The sequence below is a fragment of the Arvicanthis niloticus genome, chromosome 15, assembly GCF_011762505.2.
Source record: "Arvicanthis niloticus isolate mArvNil1 chromosome 15, mArvNil1.pat.X, whole genome shotgun sequence".
Lineage (NCBI taxonomy): Eukaryota > Metazoa > Chordata > Mammalia > Rodentia > Muridae > Arvicanthis > Arvicanthis niloticus.
Genome location: NC_047672.1, coordinates 53300763 through 53319515, shown reverse-complemented (window position 1 = coordinate 53319515; position 18753 = coordinate 53300763). Strand labels below are relative to the sequence as shown.

The 18753-nt window shown below is 39.7% G+C and overlaps 1 protein-coding gene and 1 pseudogene across 2 annotated transcripts in view; one reads left to right on the top strand and one right to left on the bottom strand.

Moving 5' to 3' along the window:
• Nucleotides 1–351: 351 nt before the first annotated feature.
• Sdhaf3 (succinate dehydrogenase complex assembly factor 3) overlaps nucleotides 352–18753 on the top strand; it is a 44086-nt gene continuing 25684 nt past the window's right edge. The window contains exons 1-2 of one of the 2 annotated variants that reach the window (XM_076913710.1): nucleotides 352–569; nucleotides 1456–1533. In XM_076913710.1, coding sequence (XP_076769825.1) covers nucleotides 396–569; nucleotides 1456–1533 — 252 coding nt within the window. In that variant the 5' untranslated portion in view covers nucleotides 352–395. The remainder of the gene's footprint in view (nucleotides 570–1455; nucleotides 1534–18753) is intronic. The other variant, XM_034518744.2, reaches the window with a different exon arrangement.
• On the bottom strand, nucleotides 17371–18058 carry LOC117720323 (small ribosomal subunit protein eS8 pseudogene; annotated as a pseudogene).

Below are 18753 nucleotides of genomic sequence, written 5' to 3'. Positions count from 1 at the left end.
GTTTAATGAAGTCTTTCCCAAATCTTTAATAAAAAAAACCCTGGCGAATGAAAAACCGCGACAAATTAGCTCTGAAAGTAACAAACAACTTGCTCACACAAGACTTTGGTCTTATACAGCGTCTCTCTAGGAAACTCGAAAAATTGCGACGACTCCTCAACAGAGGGAGCGGAGGGTTTCTGTCAACATTAAAACAAAAACAAAAACAAACAAACAAACAAACAAAAAACCAAACAAACCGGGATTCCGGAAGGGATTCCGGAAGAACAGAATTCTATGACGGACCAAACCGGATGAAGGTCGCATGCTCTTTTCCGCACGCTTTGTGGTTCCCACTGGGGCGGAGCCGCGCCGACTTTCAGCGCAGGCGCGGTTGGTCGAGCACGCGCGGCGCAATGCCGGGGAAGCATGTTTCCAGAGTCCGGTCTCTATATAGACGAATCTTACAGCTACACCGAGCTCTGCCCCCGGACCTCAAAGCCCTGGGTGACCAGTACGTGAAGGACGAATTTAGGAGACATAAGACTGTTGGTCCTGGCGAGGCCCAGCGTTTCTTGAAGGAATGGGAGGCAAGTGATGCCCCCTCCCCGCCCCCTTGTCCCGGACCTTTGGTTCCTCTGTGGTTTTCGGCTCAGAGACCACTTTCAAAGCTGCTCCCCGTGGCCGTGCACGACCCAACAGGGCATCTGAATTAGACAGCCTACAGCTGGTCAAGCATCACTTAAAGCTCCGTTGTAAATCCCTCAGCTTCCCCCACAGGCTCTCTGTTGAGCACAGTTTCCCTGGCGTTCTGATCAACAGAGTCCTGAGGGTGGCAGCTGTTGGAGAGATGAGGTTGGGGTGTCTCCGAAGTTTCTGCACCACTAACTGTTAAGTGCTTCAGAAGTTCGCCAGCTTTTGTCCTTTGCGTGGCCTTTGTAGGTGACAGCCGTCTAATTAACATTATGTCATTACTTAGCTGCCAGACTTAGACGCTTGTTTCGATCATTTGTTAATTGTTAATTGTAGGGCCTTAGTAAGTTTTCCACTTGACAGATAAATTATATAACATAGGAAAGATTTAAGTATTACATTTTGGTACGAGGAAAACGCTGGCGGGAGTTAAGCCAGGTGAAAGTTGTTTTCTTCAGGCTCTAAAGTCCTGGTAACCTTTTAACATTGCACTATTCTGTTGGGTAACTTAAGCAGACGCATGCATTTGGATTTAGTTTGTTTGACTACTTTTCCCATTTCTTTCTTATTATTTATTTTAATTACATGTTTATTTATTTGTGTGTATGAGGGTAGGGGATTCTTGAGGTCAGAGGCTAACCCAAGGGCGTCTGTTCTCTCCTTCCACCACATGGGTCCTGGGGATCAAAACTCAGGTTGTGCACTTGGCAGCAAGCACCTTTCTCAGAGGGCCATCTCTACGACCCTAATAGTTTTTTTTTTTTTTTTTTTTTTCCTCTTAAGAATGAAGGGGGAAAAAAGGAGTATTGCATGGTGCTGAGAGAGTCTTGCAGGATTCCCTTCCACTTTACAAATATCAGGATTTGAAAGGAACTGGGGAAGCAGAGTGCTTCTGGGAATTTTAAAGAAACTGCTCTGATAAAGTAGATTTTTTTGTACCGATAGTGGCTGAAGTGACGTTTACCTTTAAAACAACATAAAGATTATGCTAGGGTCAAAAAGTTTTCATCGAATTCTGTAATTCTCGACTGTAGAGTTATTGAAGTTTTAAGAGAGAACTTTAGAATAATACTGAAGCTTAGAACTGTCTTAAAGGTCTCGGTTTATTAGATTTGGTTGCCAGGAGCTGGGGAGGTTTAATCTTTTGAATTGCCAAACACTTTCTTTAAAAATGTAGTCGGTATTGGAATCAGAAAAACTAGATTTAAATTCAGACCTCAGCATTTACTAAATGTCACATCAGTTAAATTTTCTAGTCTTACAGTCTGTAAAATAACAGTATTTATAATAGGCATCTCATTGTTAGTGTATTATTTTATTTTATTCTGTTTGATTGTGGTGGACGTTCAACCATGAGACTATATGTTGAATTATAGGGTTTTTTTTTGTTGTTGTTGTTTGTTTGTTTGTTTTGTGCTGTGTTTAAGATTTGTTTCCTTTGGAAGCTTCGGGTTAGACAGACATTTAAGCATCCTACATTACAAAAGATGAAGTCAGTCATCGCTGACAGTGGTGAGTGCAGGCACCACTACAGTGAGCAAGTATGTGATGGAGAGATTAGGGAGAAAGAGAAGTGTGGACTATGAAGAGAGCTGGAACTGGAGACTTGGGGATGATGAAGACTAGCCTAGTATGAGTAGCCTGTGCTGCCCCCTGAGGCCTTATCTGGGTCTGTGGCCCTGCAGCAGGGGTCTGTATAAATGTCGGTGGCCCATGTTACCACTGGCTATAGCAGGGATAGCAGCTCCCGCACTTTGCCTGGACAACATAGTAGAGTTGACCCTGGTGGTGTAGTTGTGAGTGAACAGCAGATGACCTGAGAGCAGGAGAGCTGGGCCTCATGGCATGGATGCAGGAGAGCCAGTCTTGCCCCTTGCTAGCCACTGCAGACAGACAGGAGTGGTAACCCCATCCCTGGCCGGAGCAAAGCAGAGATGGCATGGGTTAGGGAACGTGGGTGAAGGAAAGCTTTTGCAAAGACCAACTCAGCTACTACCCAGGCCTAGTTTCAAGACTCTGAGTTAGCCAACTCAACATCTACCCCGTCTGTGAACTGTTGGAGGCTGTGAAGGGGCCAGAACTACAGATCCAAAGCTGCAGGATCTCCATGACACAGGGCAACAAGATATCTGAGGAGTCCTGGTGAGGATCCAGTATTGATAGTGTAGCAGAAGCCAGAGGCCTCGAACCAGACCAATGCTTTTTGCAATGAACATTCATAAGTAAAGATGTGTGGACAGATGGGGATACAGTGTAACGTGCTGCTACTCACTGCAGCTTCCATGGTGGGTGAGATTTTCCTCTTTTTGTATTTTTATTTTTTATTTAGCTGCAAGCTGAGGGAGGGACAGTGGGATTATGGTACACAGTGTGAAATTCACAAATAATTTTTAAAAAAGGATAAAAAATGGTTTCACTTAATACATTGTAGTGGTTAAATAAGACTGTTCCCCATAGAGTCATGTGTTTGAGCACTTGGCTGTAGGGAGTGACATTATTAGGTGTGGCCTTGTTGGAGTAAGTGTGGTCCTGTTGGAGGGAATGTGCTACTTTGGAGGTGGCTTTGAGGTCTTCTATGCTCAAGTTATGCTGAATGTAGCACACAATCTCCTGCTGTCTTTGGATCAAGACATAGAACTCTCAGCTCCTCCAGCATTCTGTCTGCCAAGTACTGCCATGAGTCCTGCCAGGATGATAATAATGGACTAAAACTCTGAAACTGTAAGCCAGCCCCGATTAAATGTTTTCCTTTACAAGTATTGCCACGGTCATGGTCTCTTCACAGCAGTAAAACCCAAACGAAGACAGACATTTAGCTTTACAAAATCCTTGTACAAACTGTTAAAAACCAGTGTAGGAAACCTTAGGATAATAAACAGTATATGGGGCTGGAGAGATGGCCTAGTGGGTAAGACCACTTGACCACTTGCTCTTGCAGAAGATCCTTGGTTCCTAGCATCCGCATGGTGGCTTACAATCATCTATAATTCTTCTGGTCTACATGGGTGCTGCACACACATGTGGTACCCAGACATACATGCAAAATAAAAATCTCTTTTAAAAAGAACATTAAATTATCATTTAATTCATCTCTTCTTTGGGGACATTTGTGTTATTTTGTCTGTCCAGTGTATTGTGAGTTTTGGTAATCTGTCCATATTTTTGAGTAAAGTATTAAGACGCTGCTGTAGGACTCTCCATGTGTGCAGTCATGGTTGACCGGGAATTATTTTGGATTTCAGAGTTTTGGTGAACCTCATTTTGGTTGGCTTTTCCCTACATATTCAGTTACAAGTGTGGTGTTTGAGCTCAGATGGTTACAGTATGCTGACCTTTCCCTCAGCTGCATTCCTCTCTGCTGTCTCTGAGACATGACTCCTTTGCTTGCCTCTCCGCCACCGACCTGCATTCTGCCTTCCAGCTTGCTGAATTCTCTTGGCTGAGTGAGTTTGCTTTTGTTGTTAGTCACTATGGATTTTCTTGAACATTTTCTGTCTTCTGGTTCTGTGTCATTTTGTAAAAGAGAAGAGAAATAAGATCCCGTCATTTCTCCAGTCTGCCATTTTCCCTTGAGTCTTCATTTTAATGGTGAAGAAGATAAAGCTCCATTTAAGAAGATGGTATGGCTTAGAGAAGTAAAATGACTTAATGATAAAGAGCTGTGTTTCCACTTCAAGCCTACCTCAGATTCTGGAAATTAATATTTTCAAAAATGATTGAACTTTTGCAGTATAAAACAATGTGTAATGTGGCTTTTTTCCTTGACTTTTTATCCACCAAAATGGGTCTTTTTTTTTTTTTTTTTTTTTTTTTTTATTTCTTGAGGGAAAGGTAATTTCAAAATCATTATTTTCTATACATTTGACATAATATATCATAAACAATATTTAAATACCTTAATAATTTTTTATTTGTGTGTATTGTGAGTTGATTTTGCCTCACATTTGCATTTTAAAGATATATTTTCAATAATGAAATGAAAGAAATTGCTGGCATATTAATGTTAAACTGTTATATTGACACTATATGTTTTGTGTAAATTTTTGAATAGTTTTTTTTAAACCTCTGTTGTCTCAGTAGAAAAACAACATATTTTATGCTTGAAATTAGTGGCAAAACAGAAAGTGTGTTTTTTCTTATAGAATAGTCTCATGAGATGTCTTAACCTGTTTAATTAAATGGCTTAATCTACTGTACACTCTTCATAGGCAGTCTTGTTTTTTATCTTTCTTTCATATTTTCTATTAATTTTCAGGACATGTTTTATGCCAATAGATTGATAATCAAATATATTTTAAGATACAATCAATTGTAGTAAAATTTTGTAACTCTTGAATTTAAAAATAAAAAGGCAAATGGAACATAGTTGAAGTTAATATGTGGCCGATGGCATTAATATTAACAAAAAGCTTATTTAACTTATTAGAAAAAAGCAGTTTAAATAAAAAAAATGGGTAAAACGGATCCAACAGACTATTTTCATTTCCATACAAATGCGTAAATGTATTACATGGATATAATACCAATAAGACGTTGAAACCATACAGCTGTTTAAGAGTAGAAAAGAATTCTAACGTAGCTATAAGCTGGGTGGGTTAGAAGGCAGCTATTAAAAAAAGGTTTATGAAGAATGAATAACATGGAACTGCTCAAGGTGTAATTAGATGTAAACAATGTTTATCTCTGGTTGATAAAATGAAGGAGGCTTTTAATGGTTTTCTTTGAACTTTAGATTTTCTAGATTGTCTCCAAGTCACACATTTCTCTGGTAGTCATAGGAAAGTATTACTTGAGCCAGGTGTTGGTGGTGGCGCAGGCCTTTAATACTAGCACTAAGGAAGTGGGGGTAAAAGAATCTCTGTGAGTTCGAGGCCAGTCTGGTCTACAGAGCTAGTTCCAAGACAGTCGGGGCTACACAGAGAAACCCTGTCTCAAGAAAAAAAAAGTGTTTACTTTAAAATGCAGTCAAATATACTCAATAATTTTGTAACCAGTTTTTATTTCTTTAAAGCCTTGAGTCAGACTCATTCAATGAACCAAATACCAGCAGTCAATAAGATATTTCTTGCTTTTGTCCTCTTATTTTATATGCTAATCTTGGAGTCTTCATTTTGTATACACATTGATGCCAGCTATATAGTTTTATGATTTCTTGCTGAGTTTTAGAAATGAAATGGTATTCTAAATATGTGTGGCTTCAAATTAAACTGTTTCACTGTTTACCTTATCATTAGAATAAGTATTTAGAGTATATAGATAATATTTAAGTATTCCATGATCTCCCAATAATTTAGTTTAGTAATAAGTGCATTTAGTTGTTTTATTTTTTAAAAAGTTTTGTAGGATAACAGTGAAGTAGGATGGGGGGAGGGCTCCCCACTAATATTCGTTTTGTCTTGTGAAGATGTGTTAGCATGCTCCCTCTGTGGCTTGGAAACTGGTAGTAGGCTTAGGGAAGAGATATGAGATGGGCATATGTCATCCCTAAGATCTGGTTACAAGGCCCAGTAATGATCTTGTATTCTAGACTGGACTTTACAAAGATACTCAAAGATGTCGGATTGCTGGTCTCAGACTCCTGCTAATTGAGCTTATATAATAATGAAAGATAAACTGAATTGCTAATTGTCTCTTTGTGCTGGGGAACTTGTGAGATATGTATCCTTTTCTAGAATCAGAGTGTTTGCCTTCACTTCCAGGGGACCCTTTCTCAGAGGTATCTCAAAACAAAGTATTATTTTAGATTTTCTAAAGACTAATGAGTATACAATGAATGTTACAAAACAGCCCTTCAGGATCTGGGGCCACATATGTTATCTGTAATCAAATACATTAATATGCTTGCTGGTTAAAAAAAAATTGACTGTTCACATTCAATGTAGTGAATAAAGACCTCATGTTCAGTTATGTCAGAATTTACTGCTGTATTTAAAGCATCTTTGTTTTTCAGGATTTCTTTGACTTTAAACTAGTAAAGGAGGGTTTGTGGACCTCTGATAAGCTTCCTGGGAGACAGGATTAGTGTCTACACAGTTGCTTAATGAACAAGAAATTCAGAGAAGAGAAGCAGAGTGGGCCCCACTGCATGTGCAGTAGTGAAGGGTCCGTAGGCTTGGTGCCCTCTTCTCCCTAGGCAGTTCTGGACCCATGCTGATGTTTTCTTTCCGTCCTGTATTTTAATGTCAGCCACTTTTGCTTGACATTATTGCTGTATCTGTTAATAGATTTAGCCAATTAACTCAGCTTTCTGGGCCCAAGAGGTATCAGCTTATTCTCTTTGTGTGTAGATTTGATTAGCTTAACTCCCAAGGGAAGATCAGATTTGCCTTGTTTACAAGTTTGTGCTCTTCTTTCCTCCTAAATCACTGGAATTGAGGTGTGTCTAAAGAAAAGGCATGCTTTGTATTTTAAGTTCTAAAACACTGTTATGATTTACTTGCATTGGTTTTAAAAATACCAGAAGTTTCAGGACTTTGGTCACTTCAGGCCACTTCACTTTGCTGCCAGTGAACAGGTCTATAGATTGGTTAAAAATTAGCCCACATAATACAAACAAACAAAAACAAATACTTTGTATCCGGCCTTTGTATACAAAACTCAGAATGGTGGTAGGTGGCATAGCAAACATATACTTATAAAAACAGCCACAGCGGTCACATGAGTGTCATGAATACTTGTCCAGCTTCAGTATAGTTTGAACTGTGAACTCTCTAAAAGCCATCTTGTTTAGTGAACCATCTACAGCACAACCTGGCGAGTTTGTTTGTGTCACCTAGACATTTGATACCCTGCGAATGTATATGTATCCATTGGTAATTTCAGAACTTGCAGGCAGTAACAATGCTTAACACCATTTTAACTGCAGATACACACAAGCAGTTGGTGACTTTAAAACATTTAGGCAGTAGCAGCAATTAACACTATTAGCTGAAGATACAGACACTGCATTGATAACTTTAGAACTTGTAGGTAGTAACAGTGGTTAACACTTTTAAAGGAGCTCTGTAATGGTCTTTCAGTGCCTTTAGAAGGCAAAGAGAAAGGTAAACAAGCCAGAAGAGTTTCTTACTGTAAAATGTTGGGATAGATGTGCACCTTTGAGGGTAGTTCAGGGTACTCATAACACCTGGCACATTTGATGCAAACTGATGATTTCTAGGACACGTCTAGAAACTGTAGTGTGGTCATACTTAAATTACAAAGTTAAGGTGAGCAGAAACTCCTTTTCAGCGGGCTCACTCAGTATACTTACTGGAAACAGCTAATTGTTTTATTTCTTTACAACTACTTCCCCAGATCTTTTGACTTTGTCCTCATGGTTTTCAGGCTATGGCAGCCATGGCATTTGCTGGTCCTTGTCATCACTGTTGTCCTCAGGACATCTATGTTTGCAGTGGTTTTGTCCTTGTCATACTTGTTTTCAATGTCACTTCCTTATTGTATGGCCGTGTTTTGCTGTCATTTGTATTGCTAACTCTTTAGTATGTATTGGAGATTGTATATGTGTTCTGAGGTTGGAATCCTGAAAAGAACCGGAAGGAGCCAGGCGTGGTGATCTGGGGTCCTCGGGATCCTTCTTGTCTCTCTTTAGCAGGTTGGTCGTCAATACTTCACTGCTGAATCATCAAATTTGGATTGTTCTTCTAGGCATAGCCTTCTGCCTCTTCATAGTGTTTCTTAAGAACAGTAACTGGGGAATCTCTGGGTTTCTTTTTTTTTTTTTTTTTTTTCCCTGTATTTCCTGCTTGTTTGGGGTCAAATTTCCACATTGACTCTACTCCTTGATATTCCTCCACCATATTTTTGAAGATGAATTTTGTAGGTTGATAAAGATGACTGTAGGATAGTCATGTGAGTGTGGAGTAAACCATCATAAGTATAGATTTCTATGCCATTTCAGCCCTTGTATCTATTCCATTAGTTCCTGCTGCTACCCTTCTCACCGCGTTAGAACAAAGAGTATTAGTAGAAGTTTTTGAAGCTTAATATGCATGTAAATAACTTATACTGGAGCATATTTATGAAATGTTGATTATAAATTATTTTTTTGTGGAGGAATAGAACTTCTAGGTATACTAGAATAATTACTGTTTAAGGAAGTTGTTTATGAATCTTTTTAAAAATTAATAATCATCCCATACCGTTTTTCTTTGTATAAAAGTCATTTGCATATGTCAGAATTGTTTTAAAGGTATGCCTGCAAGTTGATGCATGTGTCTAGAAAGAACAAAATTTTATTTCTGTTTGATGCAAAGAACAAGTTAAGATTTGGCAGTTGATAAGTGAGACACACCACATTATTTTAACTCCACCCCTTTTTGCCTGAATTTTAATTAGTTAATTATTTTATGTTACATCCAGGCCACAGTTTTTCCTTCTTTCCCTCCTCCTAGTCCTTCCCTTATCCCCATTCACTCCTCCTCCACTTCTCAGAAAACAGGAGGCCTCCCATGGATATCAACCAGTCTTAGTTGCAGTAAGTTGCAGAGGCTAGAAGAGACAGCCATGTTAGGAGAAAGGGATCCAAAGACAGGCAACAGAGTCAGAGACAGCCCTTGTTCCTGCTGTTAGGAGTCCCACATGAAGACTAAGGTGCACAACTGTTACATATGTGCAGAGGGCCTAGTTCTGTTCCATGCAGGCTCCCTGGTTGGTGGTTCAGTCTCTGTGAGCACCTATGGGCCCAGGTTAGTTGATTCCATAGGTTTTCTTGTGATGTCCTCTGTTTAGATATGTACCCCATTTTTAAAATTGGGTTATTTGGGTTGTTGGTGTCTTCTTGAGTTCTTTGTATATTTTGGATATTAGCCCTCTTTCAGATGTAGGGTTGGTAAAGATCTTTTCCCATTCTGTAGGCTGTGGTTTTATCCTTTTTATAGTATCCTTACCCTTACAGAAGCTTTTCAGTTTTGTGAGAATTCATTTAATTAATTGTTCATCTTAGTGCCTGAGGTGTTCGTGTTCTGTTCAGGAAGTTGTCTCCTGTGTCAGTGCATTCAAGGCTATTCCCCTTCTATCAGGTTTAGTGTATCGAGTTTTATGTTGAGGTCTTTGGTCCACTTGGACTTGAGTTTTGTGCAGGATGATAGATTTATATTCGTCTACATGCAGACATCCGGTTAGACCAGCAACATTTGTTAGAGGTGTTTTCATTTTTCCACTGTATAGTTTTGGCTTCTTTGTCAAAAATCAAGTGTCCATAGATGTGTGAATTTACTTCTGGGTCTTCAATTCAATTGCATTTATTAACCTATTTTTATGCAAACACCATGCATGTTGTTGTTGTTTGTTTGCTTTGTTTGGTTTTGATTTTTGTTGTTATTGCTTTTCAGTCCAGCTTGAAATCAGGCATGATGATATCTCTAGAAGTTCTTTTATTATACAGGATTGTTTTTTAGCTATCCTGGGTTTTTTGTTTTTCCATATGAAATTAAGAATTGCTCTTTCAAGGTATGTAAAGAATTGTGTTGGAATTTTGATGGGAATTGCATAGATTGCCTTTGTTAAGATGGCCATTTTCACTATGTTAATCCTACCAACCCATGAGCATGGGAGGTATTTACATCTTCCCATAGCTTCCTCAATTTCTTTCTTCAGTGACTTGAAGTTTTTGCCATATGGGTCTTTCACTTGCTGGGTTAGTTACACCAAGATATTTTATATTATTTGTAGCTGTTGTGAAGGGTGTTGTTTCCCTAATTTCCTTCTCAACCCTTTTATATTTCCTATTTGTATATAGGAAGGTTACTGATTTTTTTTTTTTTTTGAGTTAATTTTGTGTCCAGCCACTTCACTGATAGTGTTTATCTTAGGGTTTTACTGCTGTGAACAGACACCATGACCAAGGTAACTCTTATAGAACAACATTTAATTGGGGCTGGTTTACAGGTTCAGAGGTTCAGTCCATTATCATCAAGGTGGGGAGCATGGCAGTGTCCAGGCAGGCATGGTGCTGGAGGAGCTGAGAGTTCTACATCTTGATCTGAAGGCTGCTAGGAGAAGACTGGCTTCCAGGCAGCTAGGACTAGGGTCTTAATGCCCAACACCACAAGGACAGATTTCCTCCAAGGCCACACCCCCTAATAATTCTACTTTCTAGTCTCCATAGGCTTGTTCAAACATGTGAGTCTATGGGGGCCATACCTAAACATAAATATTGCAAAATACATTTAGTCCAACTTCGAAAGTCCCCATTGTCTATACCAATGTCAACAGTGTTCAAAGTCTGAACTTCAAAGTCTCTCCTGAAATTCATCCAATCACTTAACTGTGATCCCCAAAGCAAGACAGGAAATGAGCTGGGCAAACTCCAAACTCTGCATCTTCATGTCTGATGTCAATGTGGTCTTCAGGTCTCCAATCATTTCTCATCATTGTTGACTGCAACAAACTTCTTTCTCCCGGGCTGGTTCCGTTTCCTGTTAGCAGCTTTCCTCAGCAGATCTCCCATGGCTCTGGCATATCAAACATCTTGGGGTCTCCAAGGTAACTTCAATGTTACAGCTTCTTATTTCAGTGTCTGGGATTCACACATGATCCTCTGGGCTCCTCTAAAGGGCTTGGGTCGTATCTCCAGCTCTGTCCTCTTTAGCACTCCAGGCTCTAGTTGACTCCACTGCTGCTGCTCTTGGTGATCATCTATGGTACTGGCATCTCCAATACGCTGGGGTCTTCCATTGAAATTAAGCTTCACCAGTAACCTCTCATAGGCTCTATTCATGGTGTCAAGCCTCAACTTCTTTGCATGACCCCTTGAGTCCTGGGCTGTCAATGCACCTGAGGCTGCACCTTCACCAGTGGCCTTCCCTTACCTCACAGTGCCAAGCCTCAGCTGCTCTCCATGACCCCTTCATGCCTTCAAAACCAGCACCATCTGGGTGACTCTTACACATTATCAAGTCTAGCTACAGCACAAGGTACAACCTTGGCTATCTCTGGAACACAGCTTCTTTGTGCTCTCAGAAAACACTTCCCAGAAGGTTTCATCTCAGTGATGCTGGTCTCTTCTTAATCACTGCTAATTTTTTAGCTCCAGCTAACCAGCATCCATTGTCCCAGTAGTCCCTTGTATTCTGGACTCTAAAGCCAGAGTCACATAGCTGAAGCGGCCAAGTTCTGCTGCTTGCTGGGCCTGGAACATGGCCCATTATTCTATTACATTATCACCACCCTTCCATTTTCCAATTTCTTTACTGCCTAAGCTTGGCTGTACTGGAACTTGCTCTGTAGATTGGCCTTGAACTCAATAGATCTGCATGGCTCTGTCTCCTAATGCTGGGATCATAGGCATGTACCACCACTCCTGGACTTAAGCTTTTCCCTACTTGGAACTTGCTCTATACCAGATTGGCCTTGAACTCAGAGATCTGCTTGCTTCTGTGTCTTGGTATTAAAGTCTGTAACCACTATGCTTGGACGTAAGCTTAGCTGGGAGGGATCTTGCCCCAAAGTCACCACTCTCTTATCTCCTTAAACATAGGATTGAAGTCCATTTCACTTCCTGGTGCCCCTTGAATCATACATTTTATACTTTTTCTTTTTAAGCTTGCTACGCTTTATCAAAAAGCTCTTTATGAGAGTAATCCAGAGGACAAAGTTTGTGCTGGCATTTCTGAGATTTCCTTTGTCAGTGCAATTAATCAAAATCTTTTTTTACCTTAGCTTCAGGCTGACTCTTTGGACAATGGCAAAAAGCAGCCACATTCTTCACTAAAATATCACAGGAACCGTCTCTCGCCACATATTAAAAGTCTTCTCCTATGAAACCCCTAGAGCCAAGCTTCTACAGTTCAAATCACCCTCAGCAACAAAGTCTTCAATATTCCTACTAGGATAACCCATAAAGCCCTACTTAAAACATCCCACTACTTAACAAATTCAAAGTCCCCAAATCCATACAAAAGCATGGTCAGACTTATCACAGTAATATCCCAGTCCCTGCTACCAACTTCTGTCTTAGGGTTTCACTGCTGTGAACAACACCATGACCAAGGTAACTCTTATAAGGATATCATTTAATTGGGGCTGGTTTACAGGTTCAGAGGTTCAGTAGAATATCATCCAGGCAGACATGGTGCAGGAAACACTGAGAGTTCTACATCTTGATCTGAAGGCTGCTAGGAGAAGACTGGCTTCCAGGCAGCTAGGACTAGGGTCTTAAAGCCCAAGCCCACAGTGTTATCCTCCAACAAAGCCACACCTCCAAATAGTGCCATTCCCTGGGCCAAGCATATTCAAACCACCATAGTGTTTATCAGCTGTAGGAGTTCTCTGGTTAGAATTTTTGGGGTTAGTTATAACATATCTGAGAACTGGTACTTTGACTTCTTCCATTCCAATTTGTATCCCCTTAGTCTTCCTTCGTTGTCTTATTGTTCTAGCTAAGACTCCAAGAACTAACTATTTTGAATAGATATGGTGGAAATAGACAAGCTTGTCTTGTTACCCATTTTAGTGGAATTGCTCTTAAGTTTCTCTCCATTATTTTGATGTTGGCTATAGACTTGCTGTATATTGCCTTTAATATGTTTAGGTATGTGACTTATATCCCTGATTTTGTAAGACTTTTATCATGAAGGGGTGTTAGAGTCTTTCAAAGGCTTTTTCAGCATCTAATGAGATGATCATGTGTTTTCCTTTCAGTTTGTTTATATTGTGAATACATTAATAGATTTTTGTATGTCGAACTATCTCTGCATCTTTAGGATGAAGCCTACTTGATCATGGTGGATGATCTTTTTGATGTGTTCTTGGATTTTGTTTGCAAGTGTTCTATTGAATGTTTTTTGCATTAGTGTTTATAAGGGAAATTGGTCTGAAATTTTTTGTTGTTGTTGTTGAGTCTTTGTATGGTTTAGGTATCTGAGTGACTGTAGTGTCATCAAAATGAATTTGACAATGTTTTTTCTGTTTTTATTTTGTGGAATAATTTGAGGAGTATCGGTATTAGCTTTTCTTTGAAAGTCAGATAGAATTTTGTGCTAAAGCCATCTGACACTGGGCTTTTTGTTGGTTGGGAGACTTTTAATGACTGCTTTTGTTTCCTTAGGAGTTATTAGGTCTATTTAAATTATTTATCTGACCTTGATTTAACTTTGGTTAAATGGTATCTATTGAGAAAATTGTCTATTTCTTTTAGATTTTCCAATTTTTAGTATTCCAATTAGGTTTTTGAGGTATGCCCTAATGAGTCTTTAGATTTCATCAGTGTCTGTCATTATGTCTTCCTTTTTATTTCTGGTTTTGTTAATTTGGATATTTTCTGTCTGTCTTTTAGTTAGTTTGATTAAAGGTCTTATCTATCTTGTTGATTTTCTCAAAGAACCAACTCTTGGTTTCTTTGATTCTTTATATTGTTCTCTTCCTTTGTTTTATTGATTTCAACCCTTAGTTTCATTATTTCCTGCTCTCTCTACCTCTTGGGTGTGTTTGGTTCTTTTTGTTCTAGAGCTTTCAAGTGTGCTGTTAAGTCCTTAGTATTAGATCACACTAATTTCTTCAATGAAGGGACTCAGCATTATAATCTTTCATTGTAGCACTGCTTTCCTTGTCTCCCATGAACATACAATGTTGTGCATTTATTTTCATTGCATTCTAGAAAGTCTTTAATTTCTTCCTTGACCCAGTGGTCTTTGAGTAGAGTTGTTCAGTTTCCATGAGCTGTAGGCTTTTGTGTTGTCCTTGAAGTCCAGGTTTAATCCATGGTAGTTTGATACAATACAGGGGGTTATTTTAGTTTTCTTGTGTCCGTTGAGACTTGTTTTGTGCTTTACTATACATGGTTAATTTTGGAGAAGGTTCCGTGAGTTGCTGAGAAGGAGGTATATTCTTTTGTGTTTGGGTGAAATGTTCTGTAGATATGGTAGGTTCATTTGAATCACAGTGTCTGTTAGTTCCATTATCTCTCTGTTTAGTTTCTGTCTGGATGACCTGTTCATTGGTGAGAGTGGGGTGTTGCAGTCCCCACTATTAATGTGTGAGGTTTGATGTGTAGCTTAAACTTTAGTGATTTTTTTTTTTTTTATACATGTTGGTGCTCTTCTATCTGGGGCATAAATACTCAGAATTGAAATCTTGGTGGATTTTCCTTTGGTGAATATGAATTGTTTGTCCCCATCTCTTTTGATTAATTTTACTTGAACATCTGTTTTCTTAGATATTAGAATGGCTACACCAGTTTCCTTCTTGGGTCTCTTTGCTTGGAAAATCTTTTGTTAGCCCTTTACTCTGAGGTAATGTCTTAACTTTGAAGTTGAGTTATGTTTCTTTTATGCAGCAGAATGATGGATCCTGTTTATGCATCCGCTCTGTTCATTTGTATTTGGGAATTGAGTCCACTGAAGTTGAGAGACATTAATGACCAATGATTTTAAATTCCTGTTTCTTCAATATTGGTGGTGATGGTGGTGGTGGTGTGTCTGTGTGCTTCCCTTCTTTTGGATTCCCTGGTGTGAAAATATTTCCTGTGTTTTTTGGGGGTGTAGTTAGCGTTTTTGGGTTGGAGTTTTTCATTCTAGTGTCTTCTATAGGGCTGGATTTATGGGTAGATGTTGTTTAAATCTGATTGTGGCATGTCATATCTTGTTTTCTCCATTCATGGTGATTGAAAGTTTTGGTGGATATAGTAGTCTGGGCTGGCATCTGTAGTCTCTTAGGAGTCTGCAGGACATCTGTCCAGGACTTTCTGGCTTTTAGAATCTCTGTTGAGAAGTCGGGTGTGATTCCGGTAAGTCTGACTTTATATGTTAACGGTCCTTGTCCCTTGCAGCTTTTAATATTCTTTTTTAAATTTTTGTTACAAACAATTAGTGCTTTGATTATTATGTGGTAGGAGAACTTTCTTTTCTGGTCCAATCTGTTTGGTGTTCTTTAAGCTTCTTGTATGCTTATAGGCATCACTTTCTTCTAGACTAGGGAAATTTTCTTCTGTGAGTTAGCTGAGAATATTTCTTGGCCCTTAGAACTGAGAATCTTCTCCTTCTTTTATTTCTATAATTCTTAGGTTTGTTTTTTTTTCACAGTGTCTCAGATTCCCTGGATGTTTTGTGTCAGGAACTTTTAAAATTTAATATTTTTTTGACTGATTTATATTTCTTCTAGCCTGTCTTCTACAACTGAGAGTCTCTCTTCAATCTCTTCTATTCTGTTGGTGATACTTGTGTCAATAGTTCCTGTTTGCTTACCTAGATTTTCCATCTCGAGGATTTCCTCAGTTTGTGGGTGCGTGCTTTCTTTCTTTCTTTTTATCTTTCTTTCCTTCCTTCTTTCTCTCTCTCTCTCTCTCTTTCTTTCTTTCTTTCTTTCTTATGGTTTCTATTTCAGGTCTTGAATGCTTTTATTCATTCCCTTTACCTGTTTTATTGTATTCTCCTGTATTTTTTTTTAACGAAATTTACTCATTTTCCCTTTAAAGGCTTATATCATTCATAAGATTGGATTTCGGGTCATTTTCTTGTGTTTTAGCTGTGTTGGAATATCCAGGGCTTGCTGTATGTAGTAAGATAGCTGGAGTCTGGTGGTACCATATTGACATATTGTCCTGGCTTTTTTTTTTGTTTTTGTGTTTTGTTTTTTGTTTTTTGAGACAGGGTTTCTCTGTATAGCCCTGGATGTCCTGGAACTTACTCTGTAGACCAGGCTGGCCTCGAACTCAGAAATCCGCCTGCCTCTGCCTCCCAAGTGCTGGGATTAAAGGCTTGCGCCACCACTGCCCGGCTTTGTCCTGGCTTTTGTTGGTTGTGTTCTTACACTGGCCTCTAGCCATGTGGGCATTAAGGTTAATATAGATTTACATGCTGATTTCTGAGTCTATCTTTGTTAGATGGGTAGTCTTTGGACATTTTTTTCCCCCTTGGTTTCTGATTCTTGTCCATCTTCTGGTTGAGTAGCCTGGGGTTCCAGTGACTAGCAAGTCTTCAGGTCCAATAGAGTGTCTCTCCTGAAGTGTTTGTGGTCTGCATGGTCTCTGGAATTTTGTGTGCCAATGTTGCTTCTGGGGTTTCTGGAACTTGTGTGACTTCCAGGAAAGCAGAGGTCTTCTGCTGCAGTTGTGGGCCAGAAAATGGAGCCCAAGAGATATGGGGTACAGTAAGTGTGCTTTAAGGGGAGTTGGTGGGCATAGGGTATAGAACAGGTCTTGTCTAGGATTTCTGGTGCTGGCATAGCCTCTGGGAAAATAGGAGGAGTTGTGGGCCAGAAAATGGAGCCTGAGGGAAGGAGTTCATAATTTCTTTTTCTTTAAAATTTTGTGTTTAGACTGCAGGTATTTTTTTGAAGATTATTTATTTTTATGTATGTGAGTAAACTGTAGCTGTCTTCAGACACGGCAGAAGAAGGCATCAGATCCCATTACAGATGGTTGTGAGCCACCATGTGGTTGCTGGGAATTGAACTCAGGACCTCTGGAAGAGCAGCCAGTGCCCTTGACTACTAAGATGAGACATCTTTTCAGCCTAGTCTGCAGTTATTTAATTGGATATGTATGGTACTTTTGAATGTGTTTATCAGTTTAGTAAAAACAGTTTGCTTATAGTCATGAGTTTATTGATTTTTTTTAACATTTGGAAGATATTGTTAATTTATCCTTCTCTTAGTTTGAGTACTGAAATGTAATTCATCATAAGTAACTATTATCTTCCTTCATTCCTTTCTTTCCTTTTATTTTATTTATTTATTTATTTATTTATTTATTTTTTAACATATAGAACAGCAAACACCTTTATTACTCGAGCTATGAAGGATGCTTATTTGCCTTTCCGGGCTTTGATCTTCCGCAGATAGAACTCCAGCTCCTTGCCCTCGAGCACATAGCCATCTGCTCTGCCACACTGGCCTGGTCTTGAGGCAATACAGGCGAAGAGCTTGCCCTGCTGGAACTGCTCCTCCAGAAGACTGCTGATTTTGGCATTCTTTTTCCTTTCATCGTATTTCTTTTGAATCTTCTTTGATCGTTTTTTGTTTAAAATCTCCTCCTCCTCGGGAGTCAGCTTGGCCCCTTCTTGCGGCCCAGGGGCAGTGCATAGTGGGGCTCGTACCACTGCCGGTACGGTGTGCTGTCAATAAGCACAATGCAGTTCTTCACCAGGGTCTTGGTGCGGACAAGCTCATTATTGGATGCATTGTAGACAACATCAATGATCCTTGTTTTTCGAGTACAACACTCAGAGCCCCAGGAAAAGTTCCCCACATCCAATCTCAGAGCATGGTACTTCTTATTGCCTCCTCGAACTCGGACTGTGTGCATGCGGCGAGGGCCAATCTTAGTGTTGGCAGCAGGCCGTCCCAGCTCATACTTCCGCTTCTTGTGGTAGGGTTTTCTCTTACCCCCGGTCTTGCGGCGCTTGTGCCAGTTGTCCCGAGAGATGCCCATCGCTCGGCGCCGGCTGGAAAGAGCTCCTTTTATTTTTTTACGATAGGGTCTCACTATATATACTATATACATATAGACTTACTATATAGACCAGATTGGTCTCAGACTAAAAGAGAGATGCTTGCTTCTGGCTTCTGAGTGCTGGGGTTAAAGATGTGCACTACCATACCACCACACCCAGCACAACTGTTTTTTTTCTCTAGCCTTCCTGTTCTTCTTCTCTTCTCTTCTCTTCTCTTCTCTTCTCTTCTCTTCTCTTCTCTTCTCTTCTCTTCTCTTCTCTTCTCTTCTCTTTCCCCTCTCTCTCCCCCCTTTCCCGTCCCCCTCCCCATCCCCCTCCCTCCCTGCCTCTCTCTTTCTTTTTGGAGACAGGATTTCTCTATGTAGCCCTGGCTGGCTTAGAACTTGGAACTTGATGTGTAAACCTGGATGGCCTTGAACTTGAAGAAATCAGCCTGCCCTTGGCTCCTAAGTGCTGGGATTAAAGGCATGTACCAGCATGACAGCTACAACTGATCAGCAATGTAGCATGAGTATGATAGATTTATAATGGAAAAATAAAATATAACTGTCATGGTAAATTTTGAACTGCTGTATGTTAAGTGGAGTTTTGGTTTTAGGTTGCTGTCTTATGTTTTTGTAGGCTTATCTAGGAGCCTACTATTTCTTACTTACTGAACCCTATTATCTTTTACTTCCCCTTTAAAGTATAG